The following is a 27,843-nucleotide window of genomic DNA, read 5'->3' as shown; positions in this document are numbered from 1 at the left end:
AAAATTCCCGCTGGAATGTAACTTCCACCGGGGCAGGATTCTCTCTCTGGTTCACAGCTATATGCTGAGGGACTAAAACAGTGTCTGGCACATAGTAGGGGCTCAATAAACATTTGCTGAATGAATGAATCAATGAATGGCTATACTCCAAGCCTCCTCTCCTCCCTTGTGCATACCCTACTTGGAACGGGTGTTGCTGAAGGAAATCACCTAGCCGCGAACTTGACGCACAGTAGGCGCTCAACATGTTGTGTTTTTCCTTCCTCTCCACAGAAGACGGGTCCCCAGCCGACCGCAAAAGGGGTTTTTTTGTCCCTTGCGTCTTCTCCACCTGCCTTCGCCCCCGCGGGCCCCACGGGGTCTTGGGGAGCAAGTGGGCCGGGGAGGCGGGTGGGAGCGGAGCTACGGGGCGGGGAGAGGCGCGGGCGGACTGACAGGCGGCTAGCGCGGGGCCGCTCTCCCCGCTTACGTAAGGCGCGAGTCCCGCGCGGCCGGCCGGGGCTCCGAATGGGGGCGGGCGGAGGCGGCGCCGCCCAGCGGGATCCGGGCTGGAAGCCTTGCGGAGCGCCGCGTCCCGGCGGAGGTGTGTTTATTTGACTGCTCCGGGTGGAGAGGCGCCGAACTCCGGCTCCTCACAGCGGAGAGCGCATCCGTCAGCCCTCGGCGGAGGTGGGCGCTGGGCCGTCCGCGCGGGCGGCAGCCGCCGCGACTCCCCGGGAGGTGACAGCCGCCGGGGAGGGGCCGAGGCGCGAACCAAACGTTGCCCACGTGCGGGGACCCGGGTTGGGGCTCACTCCCCAGGCCTCCCGGGGCGTGGGCGACTGGAGGCGCGCCTGGAGTCACTGCCTAACCCGGCCCCCCCACTCGGGGGAGGCTGGCGTGGGGATGCTCTACTCTCTCCTCGGACGGGGCGTGGGGCGCGAGGTTTAGGAAGGGATCCCGGTGGGGCGGGCCGGGTGGACCTCTGAGACCCCGACGGCTGCCCCCGCCAGGGGCGGGCGCTCGGGCGTATGCCAGAATCGCAGCGTGGGGGCGAGGAGGGCGGGGAGGTGTAGCGTGGCGCTTACTCCGCCTTCTAGCCGCCCTGGCGCGGGGCGGAGGCGAGGGGTTGTCTCAAAAGTCTCTCCTTCCCCTGCAGGGGCGGCGGCAAGTCCCCGCGCGAGCCCAGGGTGTCAGAGGCTGAGGCAGAAGAAGCAAAGTTCCCGGGGCTTCTTCGAGGCCGCTGTCCGGGTTGCCAGTTCGGCCTCCCCCTCCTCGCCAAGGCAATGGCTTCCAAACTCCTGCGCGCGGTCATCCTTGGGCCGCCCGGCTCGGGCAAGGGCACCGTGTGCCAGAGGATCGCCGAGAACTTTGGCCTCCAGCATCTCTCCAGCGGCCACTTCTTGCGGGAGAACATCAAGGCCAACACGGGTGAGGACGTGCGGAGGCGAGGGGCGGGGTGAGCCGACGCGGGATCGGGTGAGGCTGGGAGGCGAAGGCGAAGGGCCGGCGAGGGGCCGGGTCTCTTCGGTCCCCGGGCGCCCTTCCCCCGCCCGCGTGTGGTAGTGCAGGCTCCTACGTGCCGGGGCGCATGCAGCCGGTGGCCCGCGGCCGTGCGGCTTAACCGCGCCAGGGAGGAGGCCGAGGCACGTTGGGAGGAGGGTGGGAGGTGCACGCGGCCCCTCTCTCCGCGCGGGCTTCTCTTGCTGTGGCGAGAAGCCGGTTACCACCCAGCTGAGGAGCGAGATCCAGGCAGCTGAAAGCCCCGAGCTTCCTCTCTCGCCCGGCTTCCTTAAGGCCAAGCCATCCCCGTCCCTCGGCCTCCTCCTACCCCGTCCACCGCGTCCCTGGTGACCCGAAGCGTCCCCTCCTCTCGCCCGAGCCCCCCGGGCCGAGCGCCGCCCACCTGTGGGAGTCGGGCGGGGCCGCGCGCTGGGGAACCTGTGGCGCCGCGGGGCTCGCAGCCGCGCGCTGCTCCAGCCCCTCCGCGCCGCCTGGGACCTCTGGGCAGAGCCCTGGGTGGCTTTGAAAGGCCTGTCTGTTCCCTGCCGCCTTCTAAGGTAAACTCTCACCACTAACTCCCCCCTCCGCTCCAAGCCGGGGCCTGGCCGTTAGGAGACAAGGAGGAGACGCGTTCTGATAAATTACATTTTGAATCCAGCTTCCCTGGAAATGGCTTCTTGAGAATGCCTCCTTTGGCTTGCGTGGTGAATTGGGGGCTATAGATCGCCTGCTCTCCTAGCCTTTCAGTACGGCCCTTCTCCCCTCTCCTCCCACCCCGCGTTCACACCAGTTCATAATGAATTGACATTCAAAGGCGAGAGGTAGCTGTGGTGCTGCTGCGAGGTATATACATGGCCCTTCTGGGATGCAGATGCTCACGGTTAGCAACTCCTTTATGAAAACTTGTTACTGCAAACGGGGTGCTTCACTGTGGCTTCTGTTCTCATCAGTGTCCTAGGTGGTTATGGCCTATTATGGGCTAATTATCCAGGGATGTTCATTACAGAAGCACAGATTAGTTTGGCGAGGTAGGTGGAGGACCGTGCTGGAAAACAGAAAGCCTGAAAGCGGGGAATTAAGATGTATCTCAAAGGCGGAGTTTTATTCATTATCTCTTAAGCAGGTTGTAAAAGCAAGCTTTTATTTTGATCTTCAAGAATCCTGTCACCCACCCTCAACATACACAAGGCCGAGTTCTCTGTACCAGACTGCACCTGGAATTTTCTCTTGCGGTTATTGTTACCACGATTGGGTCTATTTTAATTTTAATACCACATTCAAATGCATTTTATTCCTTCCGTGTTTGGAATGCAGTTTGGGCAGGGGGGAGAACTGTGTGAGAGGGAAGGCTGGCTCTCTACCCGAGGGTTCTGTGGTCAGGTGGGGCTTCTCGTGGTAGGCATAATGAGGGAGGAAACTGCTGGGTGGGAGCCCATTTTTCTGAATTCTCTATAGCAACTTGCTAACTTGTTTCTTCTGACATGAAGGGCTTCACACCATCCATCCTGGTTCTGGATTAGTGGCTCTTTCCATTCTTAAAGAGAATATGATGGGAAGTAGTTTATTTCTGCACTTTTTTAGGGGTTTTGAAAACTTTCCACTTGCTGTTTTCCCTTATTTTGTTCATTTTAACTTTCCTTTGTTCTGAATTTTAGTTTCCATTCTCTTTCAAATGCTTTCATTTCCCTCCCAGTGTTTCTCCCTGGAGTAAGAAGTGATTCTGCAATGTTTAAATTATCTTTTTCTGTTGGGAATCAAGTAGTTTATGCATGAACAATTAAAAAGCTTGATCAGGGAAAGAAGAAGAAGAAGAGGAGGAATAAAGGACAGTGATTCGTTTTGAAAGTGGCCTGTTTCTAGTGGACGTGGAGGGTGTTCTCTGATTATTTTTTCTCTCTCAGAAGGTCTGAGTCTTACCGACTCATTGCCTGGTAAATAAGAAAACATTCCACAGTATTTATTTTTCTGTTAGCTGCTGTTTGCTTTTCCCTAATTTCCTGGTAGAGAAGCACAAGGATCCCTCTGTAGGTACCCCTTTATAGCTGAAGGTTTGAAGGAGATGATGAAGCACAGCAAAACCCCAGGAAATAAAACCTTGGTAGGAATTTAAGTTGGAAAGTAGCTCAGGCCATCTGCTGCAGCCTGGATTGGGGCATACTCCTGTCCACGTGGTTTTCCTGCAGCCACTCCCTGGTGGCTCCTCGAGTGGCTCCTCCAGGGAAGGGCTGGCTACTCATTGCTTTTGGGCAGTCTTCCCTCACCTGCCCTGGCAGAATTCATCTCTTTCCTCTGCACATAGCTTGTGGATTCTGTTGCTGCAGTCACACACAGTTATGATGCAGTGCAGCAAATGTCTTCTAATTTATCCAGTAGAGACTTCCTGAGTACCTGCTATATATCAGTGTTCTAGGTGCTGGGGGCTCGAGTGATATTTTTTCTACCTTCACCATGTTCCAGTTTCCACTGAGAGACTTAAAGGACAGGGATCTGACAAATTGCCTAATGCATAAAAGGAGTTCAACAAGTCTGATGAAGGCACGGGTCATGGATTCTATCTACATTTTTCCCAGAAAGAATCAAACAGCCTCTAGCGATCAAGTCCATTTTGCTTAATTAGCTCTGTGATTTATGGTAAAAGTTTGTATTTACTGTGGATTTGAGATTAGCCTCATGACAGATGTCACCCATTGGCTCTGCCTAGTCTGCCTGGAGAAGTGCAGGCTGAGACTTATCAAATACCTTATTTGAAGACCCACCCCCAAGTCTTTGGCTCACATTTTCTTTAGCAAGTGAGTGAGTAAATAGATGGGAGAGTTCTCTTAGGTTGCCAGAAGCAGGTTCCTACACTCTGTCATAAAGAATATTAGCTTTCCTTGGGGCTTCCCTGGTGGCGCAGTGGTTAAGAATCCGCCTGCCAATGCAGGGGACATGGGTTTGAGCCCTGGTCCAGGAAGATCCCTCATGCCGCGGAGCAGCTAAACCCGTGCACCACAACTACTGAGCGCGCACGCCACAGCTACTGAAGTTCGTGCGCCTAGAGCTGGTGCTCCTCAACAAGAGAAGCCACTGCAGTGAGAAGCCCACGCACCGCAACAAAGAATAGCCCCCGCTCACTGCAACTAGAGGAAGCCCGCACAGCAACGAAGACCCAATGCAGCCAAAAATAAATAAAATAAATAAATTTATTTAAAAAAAAGAATATTAGCTTTTCTCTATGTGTGTGTGCGTGTGTTGTTTGCAAACATATGCATGAGCCTGTGTGTGGGCGCACACACAGGAACACACAGAGCTGGCACTCGGTAGTGAGTTCCATCAAAACATATTTAGTGGTAGCTTCTTTTGTTGAGTGATGGGTGACTGAAACTTCCTTCTGAAGGGTGTGAGAATCCTGTTTTAAGGGTTGTACTGGATCTACTATCTCAAGTGCAGGAAAATTGGAAAGTTTCCATTTGGAAGCATCCTGGACTTGAGAGAAAAGATGTTCAAGAACAAACCTGTTTCTGCTCTTAATATTAACTGCAGCTCTTGCTGAGGTTTGCAGATGGGACTGGCATTTCAAATTAGTCAATGGGCTGAGCCTCTCCTGAAAAGATGACCTAGTTCAGAGGGCTTAGGGTTTTTTTGTTTTTTGTTTTTTTATACTCATTAAGTATAAATGTGTGTCTTTTCTTACGTAAGAATGAAAACTTCTGAGAATTGGAGAAGTATTAAAGAGACTAATGTTCAACAATGTACCTAAAACAACTTTAAGTAGTTCACCTTTTTGTAGATCATACAAAGTCTTGGCTTATTCTGCAATATCTGGAGTATGGTATATTCCTTTTTTTTTTTTTTTTTTTCCCTAGCTTGGTGAGACTCGGGATGTAGCCCAGGTCAAGGGTCTGACCAGCTTGGAGGCGTCTGTCCAGTCTACAGGTCCACTTCCACATCCCCCTATTTTTTCTGGTTTCTTTGTCTGAGGGTTTTCACGTGTACTTCGGGAGAACTATTTGACTTGAATAAGGTGTCCCATGACAGTAAGACTGACTTTGTCACATGCACAGCTGAATCTGAGCATCCTTCCGGTGTGGTCATTTTTCTAAAGTAGCTTTTTCTGATCAAAGTCACGCCTTGTAGAAAATTTGGAAAACGTGAAGCTGTGGAAGAAACTGAAAAGGCAAGTGAAAATTACCCACAATTCCACCCCAACACTTGGAAATTCCAACAGAAGTTATTTTACTTTTTTTATTTTCTGTGTATTTGCCCCGCTACCGCCAACAAACTTGGTGTCCCATTAGTTGATAACTGTTCCCCCTCCCACTTAGGTATGTATTGTAAGCATTTTCCTGTGTTCTTAAAGCTTCTTCAAAAACATTTAAAATTTCTGTATTATAGTCCGTTCAGCAGATATTTTTTTGAGTATCTTTTGAGTACTCAGATATCCCTCTGTTCTTTTTTTTTTTTTCTTTTTTTGTCTGTGTCGGGTCTTCGTTGCTGCATGCAGGCTTTCTTCTAGTTGCAGCGAGCAGGGGCTACTCTTCATTGCAGTGTGCGGGCTTCTCATTGTCGTGGCTTCCCTTGTTGCAGATCACGGGCTCTAGGCACACGGGCTTCAGTAGTTGTGGCTCGTAGGCTCAGTAGTTGTGGCTCACGGGCTGTAGAGCACAGGCTCAGAAGTTGTGGCGCATGGGCTTAGTTGCTCTGCGGCATGTGGGATCTTCCCAGACCAGGGCTCGAACCTGTGTCCCCTGCATTGGCGGGTGGATTCTAACCCCTGCACCACCAGGGAAGTCCCTCCCTTTGTTCTTAGAGGTGAGAGTCCACAGCAAGGTGAGGGGATGTGGGCATTCAGGAGACAGGAGATAGCACATATGGAATAAGCAGCATAGTATTTGATAAAGGTGCCTGTTATGAAGGAAATGAAAAGGTGATGAGTTAGTGATGAGGCTAAGGTGATTATCCTAGGTTGTGTGATTAGCGAATGCCTCTCTGGGAGGTGAGTAACCACAGGGATAAACATATAATGATCCAGGAGCAGAGTGTTCCAGGGAGAAGGGACAGCAAGTGCGAAGGCCCTAAGGTGATACTAGCGTAGCTTGTTTGAGGAACAGAAAGACAGGGAATATGATTGGTGCCTGGTGAGCAAGGGGGATGTGGAAGGAAGTCATGTGGAGCCTTGAGGGTCCTGGGAAAGATTGGACTTTAAAGGCACTGGAAAGCTATTGAAGGGTTTTCTAGGACAGCAGCACGAGTGGATTGACCTTCTAAAAGTTGACTTGGGATTCTGTGTGAGGTGACAAGAGTGGTACCAGGGACACCAGGTGGATGAAGAGAGTGGACCGTGGCTTGGACTGGGTGGTGGTGGTGAGAAGTGAAGGGCTTTAGGGTGTGTATGAAAGCAGGGCTGACTGGACGGCATGAGTTGGCTCTGAGGGGTGATGGTGGCAAAACAGTGCACAGTGAGTCCTAGGATTTTGGCCTGAGCCTCTGTGTCAAATGTACCTTAGGGTTGAACTAGAGTCTGTCTAACCAGTGTGGTATGGAACATTTGGGTTATTTGCTGTTTAGTAATGCTCTTATGAACATCATTGTATGTAAACCATTGAGCAGATATCCTCTCCTTGGGATAGGTTACTAGGAATAAAATGACTGGATCAGAATAGTTTTTAAAAAAATATATTTTATTTGTTTAGTTTCACTGGGTCCTAGGTGCGGCAGCTGCGGCTTGCAGGCTCCTTAGTTGCAGCTCGCCAGCCCCTTAGTTGTAGCTCGCCAGCCCCTTAGTTGTGGCATGCAAATTTTTAGTTGTGGCATGCATGTGGGATCTAGTTCCCTGACCAGGGATCAAACCCAGGCTCCTGCATTGGGAGTGCAGAGTCTTAACCACTGTGCCACCAGGGAAGTCCCCAGAATAGTTTTTAAACCATAGGGTAATGAGAGGGTTTTTTTTTTTTTAACATGGACCATTTTTAAAGTCTTTATTGAATTTGTTACAATATTGCTTCTGTTTTATGTTTTGGTTTTTTGGCCCCAGGCATGTGGGAACTTAGCTCCCTGACCAGGGATCAAACCTGCACCCCCTGCATTGGAAGGTGAAATCTTAACCACTGGACTACCAGGGAAGTCCCACAAGAGTTTTAAACTTAGCTTACAAACATCCAGACAAGGTCTTGGTGTAAAGGTATCTAATAGGTGCTACTACTATATTCATGTAATTTTTGGCTTACTAAATATTTTATTTAAGTACAGGCATAGATACACATACATTTGTACCTATGGGTTTTTTTTTTCTGCCATGCCGCATGGCTTGTGGCACCTTAGTTCCCCAACCAGGGATTGAACCCCGGGCTCTCAGCAGTGAAAGTGTGGAGCCCTAACCACCAGACCACCAGGGAGTTCTCTGTACCTATGTATTTAAACTCTTTCCTTGTTTTTGTTTTTGTTTTTTTTTGCGGTACGCGGGCCTCTCACCGTTGTGGCCTCTCCCGTTGCGGAGCACAGGCTCTGGACGCGCAGGCTCAGTGGCCATGGCTCACGGGCCCAGCCGCTCCGCTGCATGTGGGATCTTCCTGGACCGGGTCACGAACCCGTGTCCCCTGCATCGGCAGGCGGACTCTCAACCACTGTGCCACCAGGGAAGCCCCTTTCCTTGTTTTTCTGATTATAGAAATAGTTTGTATTAAGTTATCAAAGGTTTAGAAATCCACGAAAGATAAGGAAGCAAAAAACTTGTAATTGCACTAACTGGGAGGAAAAAATACTGTTAATACTTTTTATATGCAGTATATCTTCCAGACTGTTTTCCAAGAATATATTATGTATTACTATTTTAAAAATTGCTTGTTTTATTTCACAATGTATCATTTAATATTTTACAGTGTCATTACAGTCTGTTCTTTAATGTGAGTTTAATGCTTTGTACTATTTCAATATAATTTTTATTCCACTCTTGATTTTTTGAAAAGGTAATACATGCAGATGGTAAAATTTTCAAATACACTAGGAGTGGAGTGGAAGATCTCTCTCCCATCCTGCCCTCTGGTTCCCCAGTTACTGTCCTCAGGGATACCTACTTTTTTACTTTTCTTGGATGTTCATCCAAGGAATTTGTGTATACATATGTCTCATGTATGTATAGTGGTGCCCCTTTTAAAAAAATGTACACATATATACTTTGTTTTGCCTTCTTTTTTTTTCAAAACTTTGAAGTATAGCTTCGACATTGGTTTCTACTAGCACTTATCAACCTACCACATTCTTTAAAAAAAGTCTGGATGCATAGTCTTATTCTACAACTGTACCATTGTTTCTTTAACCAACCATTCTCAGGTGTTTTGGTCTCAGGACCTTTTAACACATATAAAAATCACTGAGAACCCCAAAGAGCCTTTTTTTATACAGGTTCTCCCTGTAGATACTAACTGTATTAGAAATTAAAACTGAGAAAATTTAAAAATATTTACTAATTCATTAAAGCTAACAATAATAAACCCATTACATGTTAACACATGTCTATAAAAACATAACTATTTTCCAGAACATACGCCAATGAGAAAGAGTAGTTTTGTTACGAGTATTTGCAAATCTCTTATGTTTGGCTTAATAGAAGAAAGCTAGATTCTCACATCTGGTTCTTCACTCAGGCGGTGTGCTATTTTGTTTTGGTTAAAGTATTGGAAGAATATGTGTCTTCACCCAGATATGTAGTTAAAGGGGGAACTCACAGACTCCTGGAAGGGTCTCATGGACCCTCAGGGATCCTTGGACCATACTTTGAGAATGGCTGGTTTAACCAGTCCCCTGTTGATGCGAGGGTAGGTTATTTATAGTCTTTCAGTATACAAAGCATACTGGGCTGAATGTCCTGTAAATATGTCTTTCAACAAATGTTTGAGTGCCAGGCAGTGTTGGCTTATGGGACAGAAAGAGGTGAGACAAGGTCTATTCCCTGAAGGAGCTGCTAAGTTTATTGGGAGAGGCAGTCAGGCAAACAAGTATGAAGTCGTGAAAGGGTGCAAGATGTGCGTTTGTAGGTCCTGGGGACATTGGGAAGAGGCAGCCTACCCGGCATGTAGGAGGAGGTAGGGTTTGGGAAGGCTTTTTAGAGCTGGAGGAGACTCCTGAGCTGAGTTTTGACAAATGAGCCCATCTGCAAGGTGAGGAAAGGTGGTTGTTGCCACACAGAATCGGAACTCCCCCTCTAGAGCTTGTTTGTGGTTCACAGGGATCTTTTGTGTGCTTTTGTGGCTTGATCACACCTTGTATAATATCGTTTCAGACCTCATTCATCTCTTAGCTGTACGTACCATCCAAGGAAAGGGTTATTACACCTGCTCCAGATCACCTTTTCCAGTTTCCATTACTTGTGCTTACCTTTAAGATACATACACATATGGTACCGGGAAACCTTTAGTCTTCTGCTTCACGCTTCCTGGAACTCACGTGATGGCAACTGATCATGAAACTAGTAAACTGGGTACTAGACTATTAGCTATAAATCCACCCATTGCGAAGGGCATATAGAATTGCCTCTTTAACAGTCTGCCAAGTAAATTGTTACATGGTATTATATTATGCTAGTCTGCTCAGTAGCACTCTGTGTGGTCCATGTCGTGAGAAGATTTAAGACTCGGAAATTGTTTTTCTTGTAAAGTTTTAGACGGTATGCTTTCACAATGGATCAGATAATATCAACTACATATTGTCTTTTAGCAAACTAGATAGATACACATTTTTATTCATATATTTTTAAAGCAGGTAGTAGAGGCTTTGGATTACTCTGCCTTTTTCCCTCCACCACTTGATATTTAGTTCAGGTTGGCCTTTAAGACATAGTACAAAAGGTCTCATTTGTAGAGCTTCCTGCAGTCCAGTTAGATGGCTGATGTTATATTTTAACAGTCTCACTTCCAAGTTCCAAGAGTTCCAGTCTCACTTCCAAGTTCCAAGAGTTCTTGTACTGGTTAAACGACAGGTCCAGCAGCAAGCATCCCTTCCTTAGCCAGAAAGACTGATAGTATTGAAATAATGCAAAGTCAGTCCTGCTCATCAAATTCCCAAGAAGCTAGAAATCAACTATTTTCTGTACTAAAGCACTTTTTTTTTATTGACCAGCAACCTGTGACCCTGGCACTTTGTAATTCTTGTGACTGTAATTCTTGTGACTTGGTCATTGTAACTAATGTTTGCAGTGGGTCAAGCATGTGCTAGGCCCTGCAGGGGCTAATGTATGCACATTCTCTAGTCTACACACACATCTACAGGGCAGTTGAAATACATCATTTTACAAATAAAGAAATGGCCTCAGAGAGGTTGAGTTACTTACCTTAGGTTGAACAGTTAGTTAAATAGAGAAGCTAGCATTCAAACTTGGGACCATATGGCTGGGATTAAACTTTCCCATTATGTTGTGCTGCTATGCAGGTACTCCAGTAACTACTGAAAATCCACTTCATGTCTTAGAAATGCCACACTGGGACAGGAATGGCAGGGAACCTTTGCAGCTTAGTTCTCCACAAGTCCGCTGAGATTCATCTTTAAGGGTGACCTAGAGATATGTGGTTTGTTGTTGTTATCAGTCTGTCCTTAAAACATTAAAAAAAAATAAAAAATAAAAAAGGACCGACTTCCTCCTTTCTCCTAAATAAAGGGTCAGAAAAGGTCTGAAATAGAAACCATGTGTAATTGTGAGGAGGCAGAAATTGCTTCTCATCAAAATGGTAAGATTTCTGGAATAGTACCTGTACTTGTTTTTTTATTAGTTGTTTGACAAATGTTTCTGTGCCTGCGTTAGGTGGGGGGAGGCATGCACAAGTGCCCTTGAAGCATTTATGGTTTAAGATTCAAGTTCTCAGTTCCACGTTACAGTCCTATGAGTCATGGTGGGGTGTATGTGGGTGAAGTGTTGGTCACGGACACGGTCGGGGAGGGTGTTATGCAGAGGTACCTTTCTCCCATAATGCCTTTCACACTTCCATTAATTTCTCAGTCTATTTTCAGTCCCATCACTTCCATGAAGCTTTTCCACAGCTGTTGCAGCTACATGTCATTTTCTAACCTGGAATTTCTCTCCTACCCATCTGTACCTCTAACGTGGCATTTATTAATGACTCCCTGTAAGATGATCTATTTCATAACTTCACTTACAATCTTTCGCCACCTGAATAGTAAGTTCATTAGCGTCAGTTCAGCTCAACAGATGTTTTGATAGCCTATTAGGGCAGGAGGGACAAACCAAGGAAAAATAATCAAGATAACTTTGTACACCTTATGCCTTATAAGTACTATGAAGAAAATGTAATAGTACAATGACAGTGACTGGGAAGACCACTTGGGAGTGTGAAGTTGGAGGAGGGCTCTCTGAGGAGATGATGTATAAGCTGAGCTCTGAACATGCGTGTGGAAGCCAGGTATATGTAGACTTGGGCAGAGGGAAGATCATGTGACAAGACTGTAATATAGGAGTGAGCTTTCCATCAGTGGAGAAGAGAGGAGGCAGGTGTCTCAGGAACACCGTGAGTGTGGAGGAGATGGCAGAAAAGGAGGCTGGAGAGGTAGGCCTAGGGCCTTGCAGGCTGGCCAGGAGTTTGGGCTTCATTATAACTGGATGAGAAGTGATGGGGTTTGTTGTTGTTGTTTTTTTTCTTTTTGTTTACTTTTCATATATAACAGCTTTACTGAGATATAACTTGCATATAGTAAAGTTTATCCTTTTAGAGTGCACAAAGCAGTGCCTTTTAGTATATTTTATAGAGTTGTGCAACCATCACCACCATCCAATTTCAGACGAGATCGGGCGCGTTCAGGGTGGTATGGCCGTAGACACCACTATCTAATTTCAGAACATTTTCATTACCCCGGAAAGAAACCCTGTACCCATTAGCAGTCATTCCCCATTCCCCCCTCCCTCCAGGCCCTGATAATCACTAATCTACTTTCTGTTTGTATGCATTTGCCTTTTTTGATGTTTCATATAAATGGGCTCATACAATATGTGATTTTTTTGGAGCTGGCTTCTTTAACTTTGCATGTTTTCAAGATTCAACTATGTGGTAATATGATATGTATCAGTACTTCATTCCTTTTTATTGCATGATAATACTCTATTGGATGGCTATACCACATTTTGTTTATTCTCTCATTTGCTGATGGACACTTGGGTTGTTTCCTGCTATGAACATTGGTATACATGTTTTTGTGTGGACATATGTTTTCACCTCCCTTGGGTGTATACCTAGCAGTGGAATTGCTAAGTCATGTGGGAACAGTATGTTTAACATTTAGAGCAACTGCCAAATTATTTTCTAAAGCAGCTGCATCATTTCATATTCCCACCACCTATGAATTGAGTTTTCCAATGTTTTCACATCCTCACCAGTGCTTGTTATTGTCTTTTTCTTTTTTCTTTTAGCCTCCCTTGTGGGTGTGAAGTGGTGTCTCATTGTGGTTTTGATTTGCATTTCCTTAAGGACTAACAATGTTGAACATCTTTTCTTGTGCTTCTGACCATTTGTATGTCTTGTCTTCGTTGGAGAAATGTCTATTTAAATCCTTTACCAGTTTTTAAGATTGGCTTATTTGTGCTTTATTGCTGAGTTCTGTATATATTTTGGTTATAAGTCCCTTATTAGATATATGATTTGCATATATTGTCTCCCATTCTGTGAATTGTCTTTATCTTTTTGTTTGTGTTTTTGTTTTTCTTTGGCCACGCCATGTGGCTTGTGGGATCTTAGTTCCCCAACCAGGGATCAAACCTGGGCCCTCGTCAGTGAAAGCACTGGGTCTTAACCACTGGACCGCCAGGGAATTCCCTGTGAATTGTCTTTTTACTTTCTTTTTTTTAGAAATAAATTTATTTATTTATATATTTATTTTTTGGCTGCATTGGGTCTTTGTTGCTGTGCGTGGGCTTTCTTAGTTGCGGTGAGCAGGGGCTACTCTTCATAGCGGTATGCGGGCTTCTCATTGCGGGGGCTTCTCTTGTTGCGGAGCATGGGCTCTAGGCGCATGGGCTTCAGTAGTTGTGGTGCATGGGCTTAGTAGCTTTGTGGCATGTGGGATCTTCCGGGACTAGGGCTCGAACATGTGTCCCCTGCATTGACAGGCGATTCTTAACCACTGTGCCACCAGGGAAGTCCTACTTTCTTAATGGTGTCCTTGGAAGCATAAAAGTTTCGAATTTTGATGAAGTCCAGTTTACCTGTGTTCTTTTCTTCTTTTGCTGCTTGTGATTTTGGTGTTGTGGCTAACATACCATTGCCTCATCTAAGGTGAAGCCACTGTTTTTAAATATGGAATTGACAATCTGGTTCACATTTTTTTAAAATTAATTTTTATTGGAGTATAGTTGCTTTACATGATTCACATTTTTTAATAGATCACTCAGGCTGTTTGGAAACTGGACTGGATGGTTCTAGAGTGAAACTTCCAAAGACAGGTAAGAGGTTGTTACAGTATCCACAGACAAATGGGTAGACTTTAAACTTCAGTAAGTACTTGTTTTTGTTTTTTGTTTTTTGCGGTATGCGGGCCTCTCACTGTTGTGGCTTCTCCTGTTGCGGAGCGCAGGCTCAGTGGCCATGGCTCACGGGCCCAGCCGCTCCGCAGCATGTAGGACCTTCCTGGACCGGGGCACAAACCCGTGTCCCCTGCATCGGCAGGTGGACTCTCAACCACTGCGCCACCAGGGAAGCCCTTTTTTTTTCTTTCTTTCTTTCTTTTTTTTTTTTTAGTACTTGTTTAATCAAGGTATTCTAATAGCATCCTGTTAGTAGGAATAAAAAATGGTCTCCACCTTTAAGAAGTTCACAAGGTAGGGACTTCCCTGGTGGCGCAGTGGTTAAGAATCCACCTGCCAATACAGGGGACACAGGTTCAAGCCCTGGTCTGTGAAGATCCCACGGGCTGCTGAGCAACTAAGCCTGTGTGCCACAACTAATGAGCCTACGCTCTAGAGCCCATGAACCACAACTACTGAGCCTGCTTGCCACAACTACTGAAGCCCACGTGCCTAGAGTCCGTGCTCCACAAGAAGAGAAGCCACGGCAATGAGAAGCCTGCACACTGCAACAGAGTAGCCCCCGCTCGCCGCAACTAGAGAAAGCTGGCATGCAGCAACGAGGACCCAACACAGCCAAAAATAAATAGATAAATAAATTTATTAAAAAATAAAGAAATTCACAAGGTAAAACATATAGCCGATTAATTGTTTTATCAGGCAGATTTTACTGAATACTGTAAAAAAAAGAATGAAAATTCTATTATAAGAACAGTGAGGAGAGTTCATTTTTGTATCTCCAGTGTCTTAACATACAGTCGACGCGTAATAGTTGTTTCATTACACTTCTGGATGACAGAGTAACTGAAAGCTGTGACATTAGCGCTGGGTCTTGACAGATAGGTAAGGTACTGGCAGTTGGAAAAGTGGGAGCAGGGTGTTTTTGATGGAAAGATCATGTCTGGGAGTAGGTGATTAAGATTAAGCATACTTTGGTTGAAACCTAGAGTTGGGGAATTATAGGCAGTGAGGCTGGAAATATCCCTGGGGGCTTATATGTAACTCCAGGTTGAGTTTGTAACTAGGAAGACTGTGGGGAGTCAATGCCTTCCTCAAACTCCTTTAGTGGTTTGATTGTTTTTCATAGCAAAGTATGGGGTGGACTGTGATGGAGAGGAAGCCGAGCACAGCTAAGGTCGTGTCACAACTGTTTCGATCAGGTATACGGTAAAAGTAATGGAAAGAAGCGTTTGGGAGAAGTTGAGGTGGCGACGGCACTACCTGATGTGACTGTGTGTGGGAATGGTGGGCAAGGGCGTATCCAGCTGCAGCCCTTTGAAGTGCAAAATTTCAATGATTGTGGAGAAAAGTGGTCTCATTTAACAGAAGGAGGGCAGTCCATACCTGTGGGAAGTTCCATTTGGAAGTACCCATGCAGGTTTGGCATAGCAAGTAGTTGGCACGGAGGTTGGCTCCATGGCATAGAGGAAATATAGTTGGGCTTTGGAGTCATGCATACCTCGGGCTCGACCTCTATTAATTGTGTTGTCCTTCTATTTTCCTTTGAATTTGTCTTGTTTCCATTCTTGTCCAAACAAAAATACTTACATTAAAGTCACGTGTGTGCCTCTTTTGGAAGACTCCCTTAACGTAAAATTGCTTTGCTAACTTTACCTATTTGTCTGATTGGATAGATTTTTCTCAAGGTCTTTTAATATACAGGGTAGCTGGCATATCTGATTCAACTTTTGCTTTGCTTGGTTTTCCTAAATTCTAACACAACTGCTTCTGTATTTTTTCTCCTACATGACCCCTGTAGATCTTGGTAAAAATAACCCATGTGGTTTGCAGGAGAGCTATAAAATATTGATTGTATATATGAGTATAGTTTCCCAGTTTTCTTAAATGGTGACTATAAATACCAACCCAGGACATAATTTAGTTTTTCCAAGAGGGAGACTGATTTTCAACTTGCATTACTTCAGTGGGCTTAGTTTTTTTAAAATATGAAGGATACAGCTTGGAATGGGATGAAAGTGCAAAACCTTTTCATTGAGCTCATAGTTTTGTTTCAGCTTTCTAGGGTTCTTAGGAGCTAAACACTATGCATAACAATGACTATTAGTTTAATTATTTGTTCCATTTCTTAACATCTTAGAATTGGAAGGCATTTTAAGTCCTTCTGTCCAAGTGGCCATTCTGTGCTAGATCCCCTCTATAGAAGCTGACAGCCAACTTACAGGCTCTTTCATTGCTGGACAGGTCTAATTGTTGGAAGATTTTTTTTCCTTATACTGATATGAAAGCCAACTCCTTGAAACTGTCATCCACTTATCCAGCTTCAGTCTTTTGGTGTCACATAAATTAAACCCACTAGCTCTTCAGATAATTGAAAATAGTTGCTAGGCACCACTTCCCTGACTTAAGTTGCCTTTTTTTTCCCCAAGAGAAACAGCCCTAGTTCCCCCAGCCATTCTTCCCATGATACCATTTCTAGATTCTTTTGCAGCCTGATTTCACTATGACCCTTTTAATCTGCAATGGCCACCCTTCTGAACAACTGGCTAAATGTGGCAGGATCATTGTAGCTATGTTACCGGAAAGCCAGGTTCACCTCTTGGTGGGTGTCAAGCCAAAACACACAACCAAGGTGAAGAATGGGAGATGGAAGGACTTCTTATTACTTACAGCAAGTAATTTGGGATCTTTCCGAAAGCAGCGTCCCCAAACAGCAAAACTGGGGAAGTTTTAAGCTAAGGGGACATGCATATTCATAAAGGGGCTTGAGCAGAGGAGAATTCAGCTTAGAATTGGGGCAAAGGTCTAAGTCTTGGTTGATTGAAGCCTAGTGGGTCAACATCATCATCCTGTCCTCCACCTGGGTGGGGGGCTTTAGTTCCTGCAGAACTCAAATATGTATATTGTGCTGTGTATCCCTTGAGGAGGAAATAGGACTCTGCTTTATCACTGGACTATTGTTTGACTGCCTTTTCTCTGTTCTACATTCCTTTGTTCCCTTAAGATCATTGATTAGTGAGACCTGTTCGAGGGCAAGCACTGTGGCCAGGCTTAGATCACAAAATGGCTTAGGCCAAAATGGGTTCTCTCATGTCAAGAAAGCCATTCCTAGTTCTTTTTCTCCAGGACCTTCTAACCTATCTGCTTACAGTTATAATAGGTTTACTTCTGTATCCTACTCTAAATGAACATGTTATTTGGGAGTATTTCTGAACATTGTCCTGCAATGCACAGTGTAGTTCAAGGAGCCTTGTAAAGCTGACAGTATTTGAGGGTATGTACTAAGGTCATCTCAGACCTAAGTACAGACACCAGCTACTCCAGACTACTCAACTCTATAGTCCTGTCTTCAAGTGAGGGTCCAGAGATCCTCTCTCTTCCTTGGCTCCTTCTGAAGGTTAGAATAGCTAAAAAATTAGGGACAAATTAGAAAGATTCCAGGACGAATTCCAGATGGAATCAATCACTTAGCCTAAAGATTGCAGGACACGGATCAGCGACGAACAACTCATGACTAAATTTACCCAGATTGTCATTAATTATAGTTTCTTTGGATTGTTTTCCACATATTATTTTATGAAACCCAGGACTGTAGAGACTTAGGTTACTGAATGAGAGTTGGAGTGCCTGATGCACAGTGAGGCCAAGTGAACGGAAAAGTCGGAGTGTGGAGCAGGCAAAGTTTTATTGCAGGGTCAAGCATGGAGAATGGGTGGCTTGTGCACAAAAACCCCTGAACTTCCTGATGGCTTTTGGGGAAAGGTTTTTATAGGCAAAATTTGGGGTGAGGGCTGCAGGGTGTGTGACTTTCTTCTGATTGGTTGGTGGTGAGGTAACAGGGCGGTGCTCCAAGAATCTTGAGCTCAGCCTGAAGTTACCTTCCTCCACCTGGGTGGGGCCTTAGTTCCTGCAGAAGAACTCAAAGATATTGTTATGTATATCCCTTGAGGAGGAACCTGGATCCTGCTTTAATCCCTGCACTGTAGTTTCTTGATTGTTCCTCCTTTGTTTCTTCATTCCCTATTTCTCTGATTAGTAGCTGTTTGAATCTGCCCTTTGGAACTCAGGGAAGGTTTAGGAGGCTGAAGCCTTTATCCTGCAAGTAAGAAATGGGGACCTGGAAAGGCTTTTGTGCCCAGGAGCGCCCCACAGAGTCCTGCTCAGTTTCACTTATGCTAAATATTTTAGCGATGCAAAGCTCTGAGATGTAGTCTTTAAGAGTTTGGGCTCTGACCCACATAGCTGGGTTTGGAATCTGACTTGGCCACCCTACCTGTATGAACTTGGGTAAAGTAGCTAACCTAACCCTAAACTTTTTGTGTGTACTCATTTATAAATGAGAGTAATGGTAGAGCTACCTCACAGGGTTTCCTTGTGCATATTAAGTTAATATGAGTTGGCAGGGCTGAGGCTAGGATGAGATGAGCAAGGCACTCTCCTTGAGTAAAAAATTTAAAGGGGTGCCAAAAAATCAATAAACAAGATAAGTAGTAGTGTAATGCAGTAAAATGAACAAATACCAACATTTTAAATAAAGACCAGATCTGACAGGACTGAGATTAGGGTGAGGTGAGTGAGAATGAGTTGTGTGCAGGGTTGGATCCTCTTTAAAATTTTCATAGTTTTTCATCATGGATTTTTTGCCTTAATTTGATATTTGAAAACACTGGATTAAAATATCTATCTTGGTTACTAGAGCTTGTTTTCTCTTGTACCCTCTCCAATTTTTTGCCCAGGGTGAGTGCCCTGGTTGCAGGCAAATGTGTTGTGTGTTGACGTTTGTTTGTAGTTATTGCAGGGATGTTAGTTTTGTGGAGGAAATGCATTCTAAGAGCCCTGTGGAAGGATCACTTTCCCCAGCATAGATATTTCTGTTACGTTATCTCAGAGTGCCAGTCCAAATCTCGTAATCAAGGTCAGTTTTAGGTTTCCAAATGTCATGTTTCAAACACTGCTGAAGTTCACACCCCAGAGAATAAAAAATGCATGCACTGAGCTTATGTCTAGAGGAATCCAGCCAAACCAAACAGCACTGCAACATTGATTCTCCTCGATGGTGGGGATTGTGAAAGACGGATTGTGAAAGACGAACACAGACGGTGGCTGAGCCGGAGCTGGAACTACTGTTAGTCGGCATGAGATGTTCTAAGTGACAGAAGGCAGGACCCCACTGGGTGTTGGGAAGTGGTGTTTCTAGAAGTTGAATTATGGTGATAGAGTCTTTCTGTAATTCTGGTTCTGCTCCAGTTTGCCTTTAGTTATACAAGCCTGATTCTCTCTTTTTTTTAAAATTAATTTATTCTTGGCTGCATTGGGTCTTGGTTGCTGTGCAGGGGCTTTCTCTAGTTGCGGCGGGCGGGCACTACTCTTTGTTGCGGTGTGTGAGCTTCTCATTGTGGTGGCTTCTCTTGTTGCGGAGCACAGGCTCTAGGCGTGTGGGCTTCAGTAGTTGTGGCACACGGGCTCAGTAGTTGTGGCTTGTGGGCTCTAGAGTGCAGGCTCAGTAGTTGTGGCACATGAGCTTAGTTGCTCTGCGGAATGTGGGATCTTCCTGGACCAGGGCTGGAACCCTTGTCCCCTGCACTGGCAGGCGGATTCTTAACCACTGCGCCACAAGGGAAGCCCCAGGCCTGATTATAAACATGTCCTGCAAATCTTTTTCATAGTTAGTGACCAGTGAAGGGCAAAAAAAAAGCTGCAGAATGTTTTAAACCATTGCTCTTGACAGTCCAGATGTCACATAGGCAAGGCAAGCTCTCTGCTGGGTACCACCTATTGCAGTAGTCTTTCCTTCTTTCCTTATACAGGTTTATCCAATGTTGCTTTTCACACAAAGAGAAATAGTTGTTCTTAAAAGGTCACGTTGGGCTTCCCTGGTGGCGCAGTGGTTGGGAGTCCGTCTGCCGATGCAAAGGACACGGGTTCGTGCCCGGGTCCGTGGGGATCCCACGTGCCGCGGAGCGGCTGGGCCCGTGGGCCATGGCCGCTGTGCCTGCGCGTCCGGAGCCTGTGCTCCGCGGCGGGGGAGGCCGCAGCGGTGAGAGGCCCGCGTACCGCAAAAAAAAAAAAAAAAAAAAAAAAAAAAAAAAAAGGTCACGTGAACTGGGTGTTGTTGATGCTTTGTATAAAATACGTAAAGCTAAATAAACTAATAATCACCATAGCAGTTATCATTGGCTTTGATTAGGTTTAAATTTTCCTGCAGGTTTTCTCATTTTGTTTTTATATCCCAAAGAGTGGAATCCAGTTATACACTTGAGAAGTGGAATGAGTTAAAACATAACTTCATTTTGTTGGCTGCTGCCAGACAGTGCTGCTTTGCAGTGTCGAGGTGGCTCTATTGCATGAATTTGATCAGTTTTAGAGACTCCAGGTATCTTCTGGCTTAGCATTAAAAAAAAAAAGGGATGAGAAATTCTCGTCTCAAAAGAGTGTATGTCACCTTCTTTGTACCAATTTTTAGAGAACAGCTGTGGCAGCTGCTGAGCTATATATGTCTGCTTTGTTTTCCTTCTTTCATTTGGTGGGTGGAGAAAGTGTGGAAGTTTTAAGTTGAGTCTAAAATTGTATATCTGGTGGAGCATTCAATTTCATGTATATGCACATCTAGCAGAAGATGTAGAGACCTGAGTGTACATTCTACACTCAAGTGTAGTGTAGAATTCAGCTTCATCGAGGGGCCAGCAAACTAGTGGCACTTTCATTTACAAGGGAAACATCCTCAGTTATTGAGGAACTCCTTTTGGAATAGAGGCAACTAACTGTGGGCATACATTGTCCTAGCCTGAAAGGAATCCTTTGGTTTAATGGGCAGAGGTTTGTGTTTCCTGTTGGGTAATTTACCGGCTCATCTTCAGATTAGTTAGTGAGGTAAGACTTCCAGAGTCAGAGAATGAAATCCAGTGCTTTCTTCTCTTCCTCCTCATTACTTCTGCTTCTGGGCCAGCTTGGACTGAGTTTTAAAGAGATTTGCAAACCACAAATCCTGGTCATTAGTGTTGAGTCATTACGATGTGTGGCCTGGTAGTGACTGTGCTCAGGCATAGACGCGCTGTCATGGTGTGGGTGATGGGCGACCCTGGGGAACAGTCTGTGGCACTTGGCTGGTCCTCCAGCATTATCCGAAGACTCAGGTTCCCATCACCTGCTCGGTCAGTACACAGCATTTCACTCCACCATCTACGGTACTGGCCACTCTCTAATCACTCCTTTTTCAGATTTCACGCTTCCCTGGAATTCTTCACTTCTGCTTTTCAGTCTCTTAAGGGCTGCCGTTTTCTGCATTCCGCACTCCTTGTTGGACATTAATCTTCTTCTTCCAAAGGACTCCTAATCTAAGGTGGTGGTATTAAAGGTTTGGGGGTGATAAAGGTTAGAGTCTGGCATAAGCAACATCTTGACATGGCATATTATTATTATTTTTGGCCATGCCACGCAGCTTGTGGGATTTTAGTTCCCCGGTCGACCAGGGATCGAACCCGGACCCCCCTGCGGTGGAAGCATGGAGTCTTAACCCCTGGACCGCCAGGGAAGTCCCGACATGGCGTATTAGACCCCACTGTCTGAAAACCTGTCTGCCATTCCCTACACACCCCTTTATCCCTGCTGCCCCTCTCCTACCTTCGAGTTCAGTTTACCTTCCTGTTCTTTTCCCTCTGGAAATTTTGCTCTTTTTCTATCTACCAGCTTTCAATCATCCAAAACCTGTTGTTACTTTCTTATCCAGAGCAGTTTACCTTTTCAGCGTCTACCCCGCAGATAAATCCTAGTCCTACCTTTGCTGAGCCAAAAACTCATTAAATTGCTTTCCCTGAATGAAGTGTAGACATATGCTTTAAAACTTTAGTGTGTTTTTTAAATCTCATTAAATTTTAGATAAAAGTTTCTTATGTCCCCTCAAGTACTTCTAAGAAAGAGAAGAGTATTATTAAGACTCAGTTTCCCAGGACTTCCTTGGTGGCACAGTGGTTAAGAATCCGCCTGCCAATGCAGGGGACACGAGTTCAAGCCCTGGTCCGGGTAAGATCCCACATGCCGCGGAGCAACTAAGCCCGTGCGCCACAACTACTGAGCCTGCACTCTAGAGCCTGTGAGCCACAACTACTGAGCTCACATGCCACAACTACTGAAGCCCGTGTGCCTAGAGCCCATGCTCCACAACAAGAGAAGCCACCACACTGTAACAAAGAGTAGCCCCCGCTCACTGCAACTGGAGAAAGCCCCTGTGCAGCAACAAAGACCCAACACAGCCAAAAATAAATAAATTTATTTTTTAAAAAAAGGACTTAGTTTCCCTTTGCCTAGGACAGACCCTCAAGTGTCAGGGTTTATTTATTTTTTTCTTGCTACATTTTGCTTTTCTTCCTTTTTAAAAAATTCTATTTTTATTTGTTTACTTATTCAACTTTGAAAACCTCTTGAAGGCATCCTTTGCTCCCTGAGGCTTAGTTTAAGTCACTCATCTAGACCAGACCTGCAGTTGAGATGTTCTCAGTTCAGAAGGCGAGAGGGCAGATGGCTGAACAAAGGATGGCACTGTGGGAGGAATTGGGAGGAAGAGACTAGTTGCTTGAGGAAGTGGAGAAAGGCTTGGAGGCAGGGCCAGGGAATCCAGCACTTTCGGGCATGTAAGATACAGGCTCAGGGAACGCATCGCCTGGGAAGCTAAAGCACTTCGTATCTCCGTTTCTTCAACTATAAACCAAGGATAATAATGGTACTACTTCTGGGACTTCCCTGGAGGTCCAGTGGTTAGCACTCTGCGCTTCCACTGCAGGGGGCATGGGTTCAGTCCCTGGTGGGGGAACTAAGATCCCACATGCTGTGCGGCGTGGCCAAAAAAAAAAAAAAAAAAAAATGGTACTACGTCTTAGCCTTGTTGTAAAAATCAAATGAGATAATGCATGTAAATGGTTTGAGTAGGGCTTGGCCCAGTGTTTAATTTTTTTAATGTGACCCATAATAAGGTTGAAATAAATTTCTAGGCCCAAGACAGAACTGCTTCTGCTTGGTGTGCCACACCAGCAAACCGAAACTTAGGTAAGTTTCATGTCCATGTCAGTGTTCTGCTTGACCGTAAACGCGGTACATCCCAGTCAGCCAGTCCCCAAATGCCAAGCCAGCTCTAGGTCTTCTTACCCTAAACCAGATCGACCGACGATGTGGCCCCAGCCAATCAGATATCTTTTTCTTGTCTCTTCCTTGTTCTTTATTCTTTATCCTATAAAGGGCTTCCTGCTTTCTGCCCCATTTTGCAGTTCTCTGAAAGGAGACTGTCTACTTCATGAAGTGTTTAACGTTTATTTGTATTACCTAAATTGTCATCTTTAATCATTTTTTTAACAGTAGGAATTAGTAAAACCTTGCAATTAAGTATATACATACAAATACATAAAATGACATACATTTAAAAAATTTGTAATACTCTCCCTTTTTGTGTACAAAACACTTTTTAATTTCAAAACCAGAATTGTGATACTGACAGCAGTTTGACAACCACTGGTCCAGCACTTAATAAGTGTTTAATGACTGTTGCCTCTGGTATTTTCCCCCATTACACTCTATCTATCTGTCTGTCTGTCTGTCTTATCTATCTATTTTAAATTGACCTGCTTTTATTTTATTCATTTATTTTTATGGAGGTATAGTTGGCATACAACATTATATTAGTTTCAGGTGTACAACATAATGATATTTGTATATCTTATGAAAAGATCACAGTAAGTTTCGTTAACATCTGTCACATAGTTAACAGAATTAATTTTGTTAATTCTCATCTCTCTCGTGATGAGAACTTTTAAAATCTACTCTCTTAGCAACTTTTCAATATGCAGTACAGTATTATCAACTGTGGCTGCCATGCCGTACATTACATTCCCCATGACTGACTTATTTTACAACTGGAAGTTTATACCTTTTGACCCCCGTTACCCATTTTACACATCCCTCACCCCTTCCTCTGGCAACCACCAGTCTGTTCTCTGTGTCCATGAGCTTGGTTGGTTTTCTTTGATTTTTTTTTTTTTTTTTTTTAGGTTCCACATATAAGGGAGAGCATATGGTATTTGTCTTTCTCTGACTTCCTTCTCTACTTTTATTTATTTATTTATTTATTTATTTATTGGCTGTGTTGGGTCTTAGTTGCGGCATGTGGGATCTTCGTTGCAACGCGCGGGCTCTCTCGTTGTGGCACGTGGGCCTCAGTAGTTGCGGTGTGCGGGCTCTCTAGTTGTGACTCAGGTGTTCAGCCGTCGCTGTGCGCACAGGCTTAGTTGCCCCGCGGTGTGTGGGATCTCAGTTCCTGGAACAGGGATCGAACCTGCATCCCCGTTATTGGAAGATGGATTCTTAACCACTGGACCACCAGGGAAGTCCCTCTCTGACTTATTTCACTTAACATGATGCCCTGAAGGTCTATACCTTGCAAATGGCAAGATTTCCTTCTTTGTTATGGCTGAGTAATATTACGCTGTGTGTGTGTGTCTGTGTGTATATGAGTGTGTGTATGTATGTATGTAAGTATGTATTTCTCTCTCACATTTTCTTTATCCATTCATCTACTTATGTACCTTTAGGTTGTTTCCATATCTTGGCTATTGAACTGTAGTGAACATGGGGCTACGTAAGTCTTTTCAAGTTGGTGTTTTCATTTTCTTTGGATAAATACCCAGAGTGGAATTGCTGGATCATATGATAGTTCTATTTTTTTTTTTTTTTTTTTGCGGTACGCGGGCCTCTCACTGTTGTGGCCTCTTCCGTTGCGGAGCACAGGCTCTGGACGTGCAGGCTCAACGGCCATGGCTCACAGGCCCAGCCGCTCTGCGGCATGTGGGAACTTCCCGGACTGGGGCACGAACCCGTGTCCCCTGCATCGGCAGGCGGACTCTCAACCACTGCGCCACCAGGGAAGCCCGGTAGTTCTATTTTTGATTGTTTGCAGAACCTCCATACTGTTTTTCATATGAGTGCCCTCTGGTATTATTATTATTGTTGTTGTTGTTGTTGTCCTTGCTGGTGTTAAAGGATGATTGCGTGTTGGCCTTCTCAGTGGACCATGTGACCCCACTGGGAGCCCTAGCAAAAAGAGTGGTAGCATCAGCTGTTTCCCTCCTTCTCTTTCCCTTTGTTCGCAGGACTCTCTCCTACCAGCCATGGGAGGCTGGGGAACGTGTACCTCTTCGGTGTTCTTGGAGTAGTGCTTGACCAGAATATTGCCGGAAAGCTATGACAGAGGGAGGGAAAAGGGAGGGAGGCAGGGAGAGAGAAAAAAAGTCCCCCGTGGGCAGCAGTAGCAATCCATTCTGTTTGAGCAGATGGCACTGGAGGAAACAGCAGCTTCCCTTGTACAGATCTGCAGCCAAGATCCTGCCCAGAGAGGCAGCCGACAAGATGCCTGGTACAGCCAGATCCACACCCGGGATCTTCTGCAATGGGAAGGAGTTCCTTTTATGTTGCTTTAAAAGTGAAATTCCTCCCTGTCCTCTGAATGGGGCTAGTAGTTGGGTTGTGATACGGTTACAGGGGAGTTGAGAAAATCTAGAGAGCTTGTAAGATTTGAAGTATGATCCTACTCCTTGGAGCTGAAAGTGCCCGGTATGGTGGATGCCAAGGCAGACTTGCAGAACTCGAGCTTGAGGAGATGGTTAAATGCTCTGGGTCTAAAACTCATCTTTGATTTTTGTAAACCTTGTGGATCATTATTACTTGCCTTTCCCCATTTGTTCCCTTGCCCAGATTCTGTTGCCTTCATCCCAATCTGCTTTTTCTCCTTTGCTGCTTATGTAAGGCAGCGTGTGGTCCTTCTCCAGATGTTTGTGGTGTGTCTATAAATTCATGTGTTCCTATTCTAGGCCAAGAAAATATTCCCGACATAGGACATCCAAATTTTTTTTGGCTTAATGAAATTCCAGTATCTTTTTCTTTTCATGATTTATTTAAAGTCTTAAAATGAAGTTACTGTACAATTTGATTCTTTGAATCCGTGTGTGTGGGGGGGGGGGCGGTCACATAATTGACCTGCTAGTGGGATGAGAAAGGTTAAGGGTATTCCTTGTGCTTAGATATTGGATCACCTTCTTTCTCAGTAATGCTAGCCCCTACCCTATCCAAAGTCATGGCTTTTGTCCATGCATATTTTTATCTTGGCTATTACAGAAACACACCCACTGCCAACACATTTCTGGACCTAGGGTACAAAATTAGACTAAGTGAATGTAAATATCCAGTCTGGCTAGAGAGGAAAAAAAGCAAAGAGGCCAAACAAAGCATTGGCCCTTATTCCCAGGCAGACTGTCACGCCTGAGTTCTGGTCCGGACGCCACTCCTCACATCTAGAATGGGTGTAATGATCAGCGCCTTAGCTGCCCATGAAGGCAGGGAGACTCTCAGTCTCTGGGGTCCCTGTCCTCACCTCAGAGGTAGAGTCTTGGTGGTTGAAAGGATCCTGCTGTGGTTTCAGGCATACTGAGAAGCCAGCCCTCTGAGCCAAAAGCCAGGTACAGGAAATTGAAATTCCACCTCTGAGATGACAGAGGAAGAGTCCACCTCCCTCACGCAGATGAGGAAACTTGAGGCTGCGATAAGTGAAGGACATTGATGTGTTCAGTCCTGTGGGCAGAGACTTGGAGACAAACTTCAGATCAAGACTACAGATTCCCAGCCTGGTGGTAATTCATTGTAGCGTATTGGCTCTTTGCCTCATTATGAAGCCATTACAGTAGTTTTGAAAGGGTATTGTCCCTTGATAAAAATGCAGATATCAAGAGTAAATAAACTGTATGATCTCACTTATGTGGAATCTAAAAAACACAAAACAAAACAAAAAAACCTTGAGCTCATAGATACGGAAAACAGATTGGTGGTCAGCATATTGGTGGTCGCCAGAGGTGGGGGCTTTGGGGGATGAAAAGGTACAAACTTCAGTTATAAGAGTCCTGGGATGTCATGTGTAACATGGTGGCTATAGTTAATAATACTGTATTACGTGTTTGAATGTTGCTAAGAGAATATATCTTAAAAGTTCTCACCATAAGAAAAAAAGTTTGGGGACTTCCCTGGCCGTCCAGTGGTTAAGACTCCGTGCTTCCACTGCAGGGGGTGTGGGTTCGATCCATTCGTCAGGAAACTAAAATCCCACATGCTGTGTGGTGCAGCCGAAAGACAGCAAAGAAAAAAAAAAGTTTGTAACTGTGTATGGTGACAGATGTTAACTAGACTGATGGTGGTGATCATTTCAAAATATATGTGAATATCAAATCATTATGTTGTAGGCCTGAAACCGATGTAATGTTATATGTGAGTCATATCTCGATAGAAAAAAAGAAATCACATTACAAATTCTTTCATTTTAATCTCAGAATTAGTGGTAAAGAGATAAACATTTGTACTTTACATAAATTTGGGTTCAAATCTAAAAAGAAAAATAAATTTTTTTACTGTTAACGTCCTTTTGATGTAGGGAGTAATTGATTATATAGATCATGGATTTAAATAATTTTTCGCTGCAATTTCCTTTGGTTAAAACACAAATAATTATTGACCCCATGATGAGCTAATTTTTTTTTTTTTTTTTTTTTGCGGTACGCGGGCCTCTCACTGTTGTGGCCTCTCCTGTTGCAGAGCACAGGCTCCGGACGTGCAGGCTCAGCGGCCATGGCTTATGGGCCCAGCCGCTCTGCGGCATGTGGGATCTTCCCGGACCAGGGCACGAACCCGTGTCTCCTGCATCAGCAGGTGGACTCTCAACCACTGTGCCACCAGGGAAGCCCAAGCTAAATTTTTTACCCTGAGACTGAATGGCAGGGGAAAGGTTTTGAAGACAGGTGTGGTTCATGTGAAATCAGGAGAGACATGTGGTCAGTGACCTG

The 27,843-nt window shown here is 45.0% G+C and overlaps 1 protein-coding gene across 4 annotated transcripts in view; it reads left to right on the top strand.

Moving 5' to 3' along the window:
- Window positions 1–483: 483 nt before the first annotated feature.
- AK4 (adenylate kinase 4) overlaps window positions 484–27,843 on the top strand; it is a gene marked incomplete at its 3' end in the record, with an annotated part of 70,188 nt that continues 42,828 nt past the window's right edge. Inside the window, exons 1-2 of one of the 4 annotated variants that reach the window (XM_081223876.1) lie at window positions 484–669; window positions 1,139–1,410. In XM_081223876.1, coding sequence (XP_081080002.1) covers window positions 1,266–1,410 — 145 coding nt within the window. In that variant the 5' untranslated portion in view covers window positions 484–669; window positions 1,139–1,265. Of the gene's footprint in view, window positions 721–1,138; window positions 1,411–27,843 lie in introns of all 4 variants that reach the window. The other 3 variants (XM_081223875.1, XM_081223878.1, XM_081223877.1) reach the window with 3 other exon arrangements.

This window comes from Mesoplodon bidens, assembly GCF_964165515.1.
Source record: "Mesoplodon bidens genome assembly, chromosome: 2".
In the NCBI taxonomy this organism is placed as follows: Eukaryota; Metazoa; Chordata; class Mammalia; order Artiodactyla; family Ziphiidae; genus Mesoplodon; species Mesoplodon bidens.
This window is presented reverse-complemented; position numbering and strand designations above follow the sequence as displayed.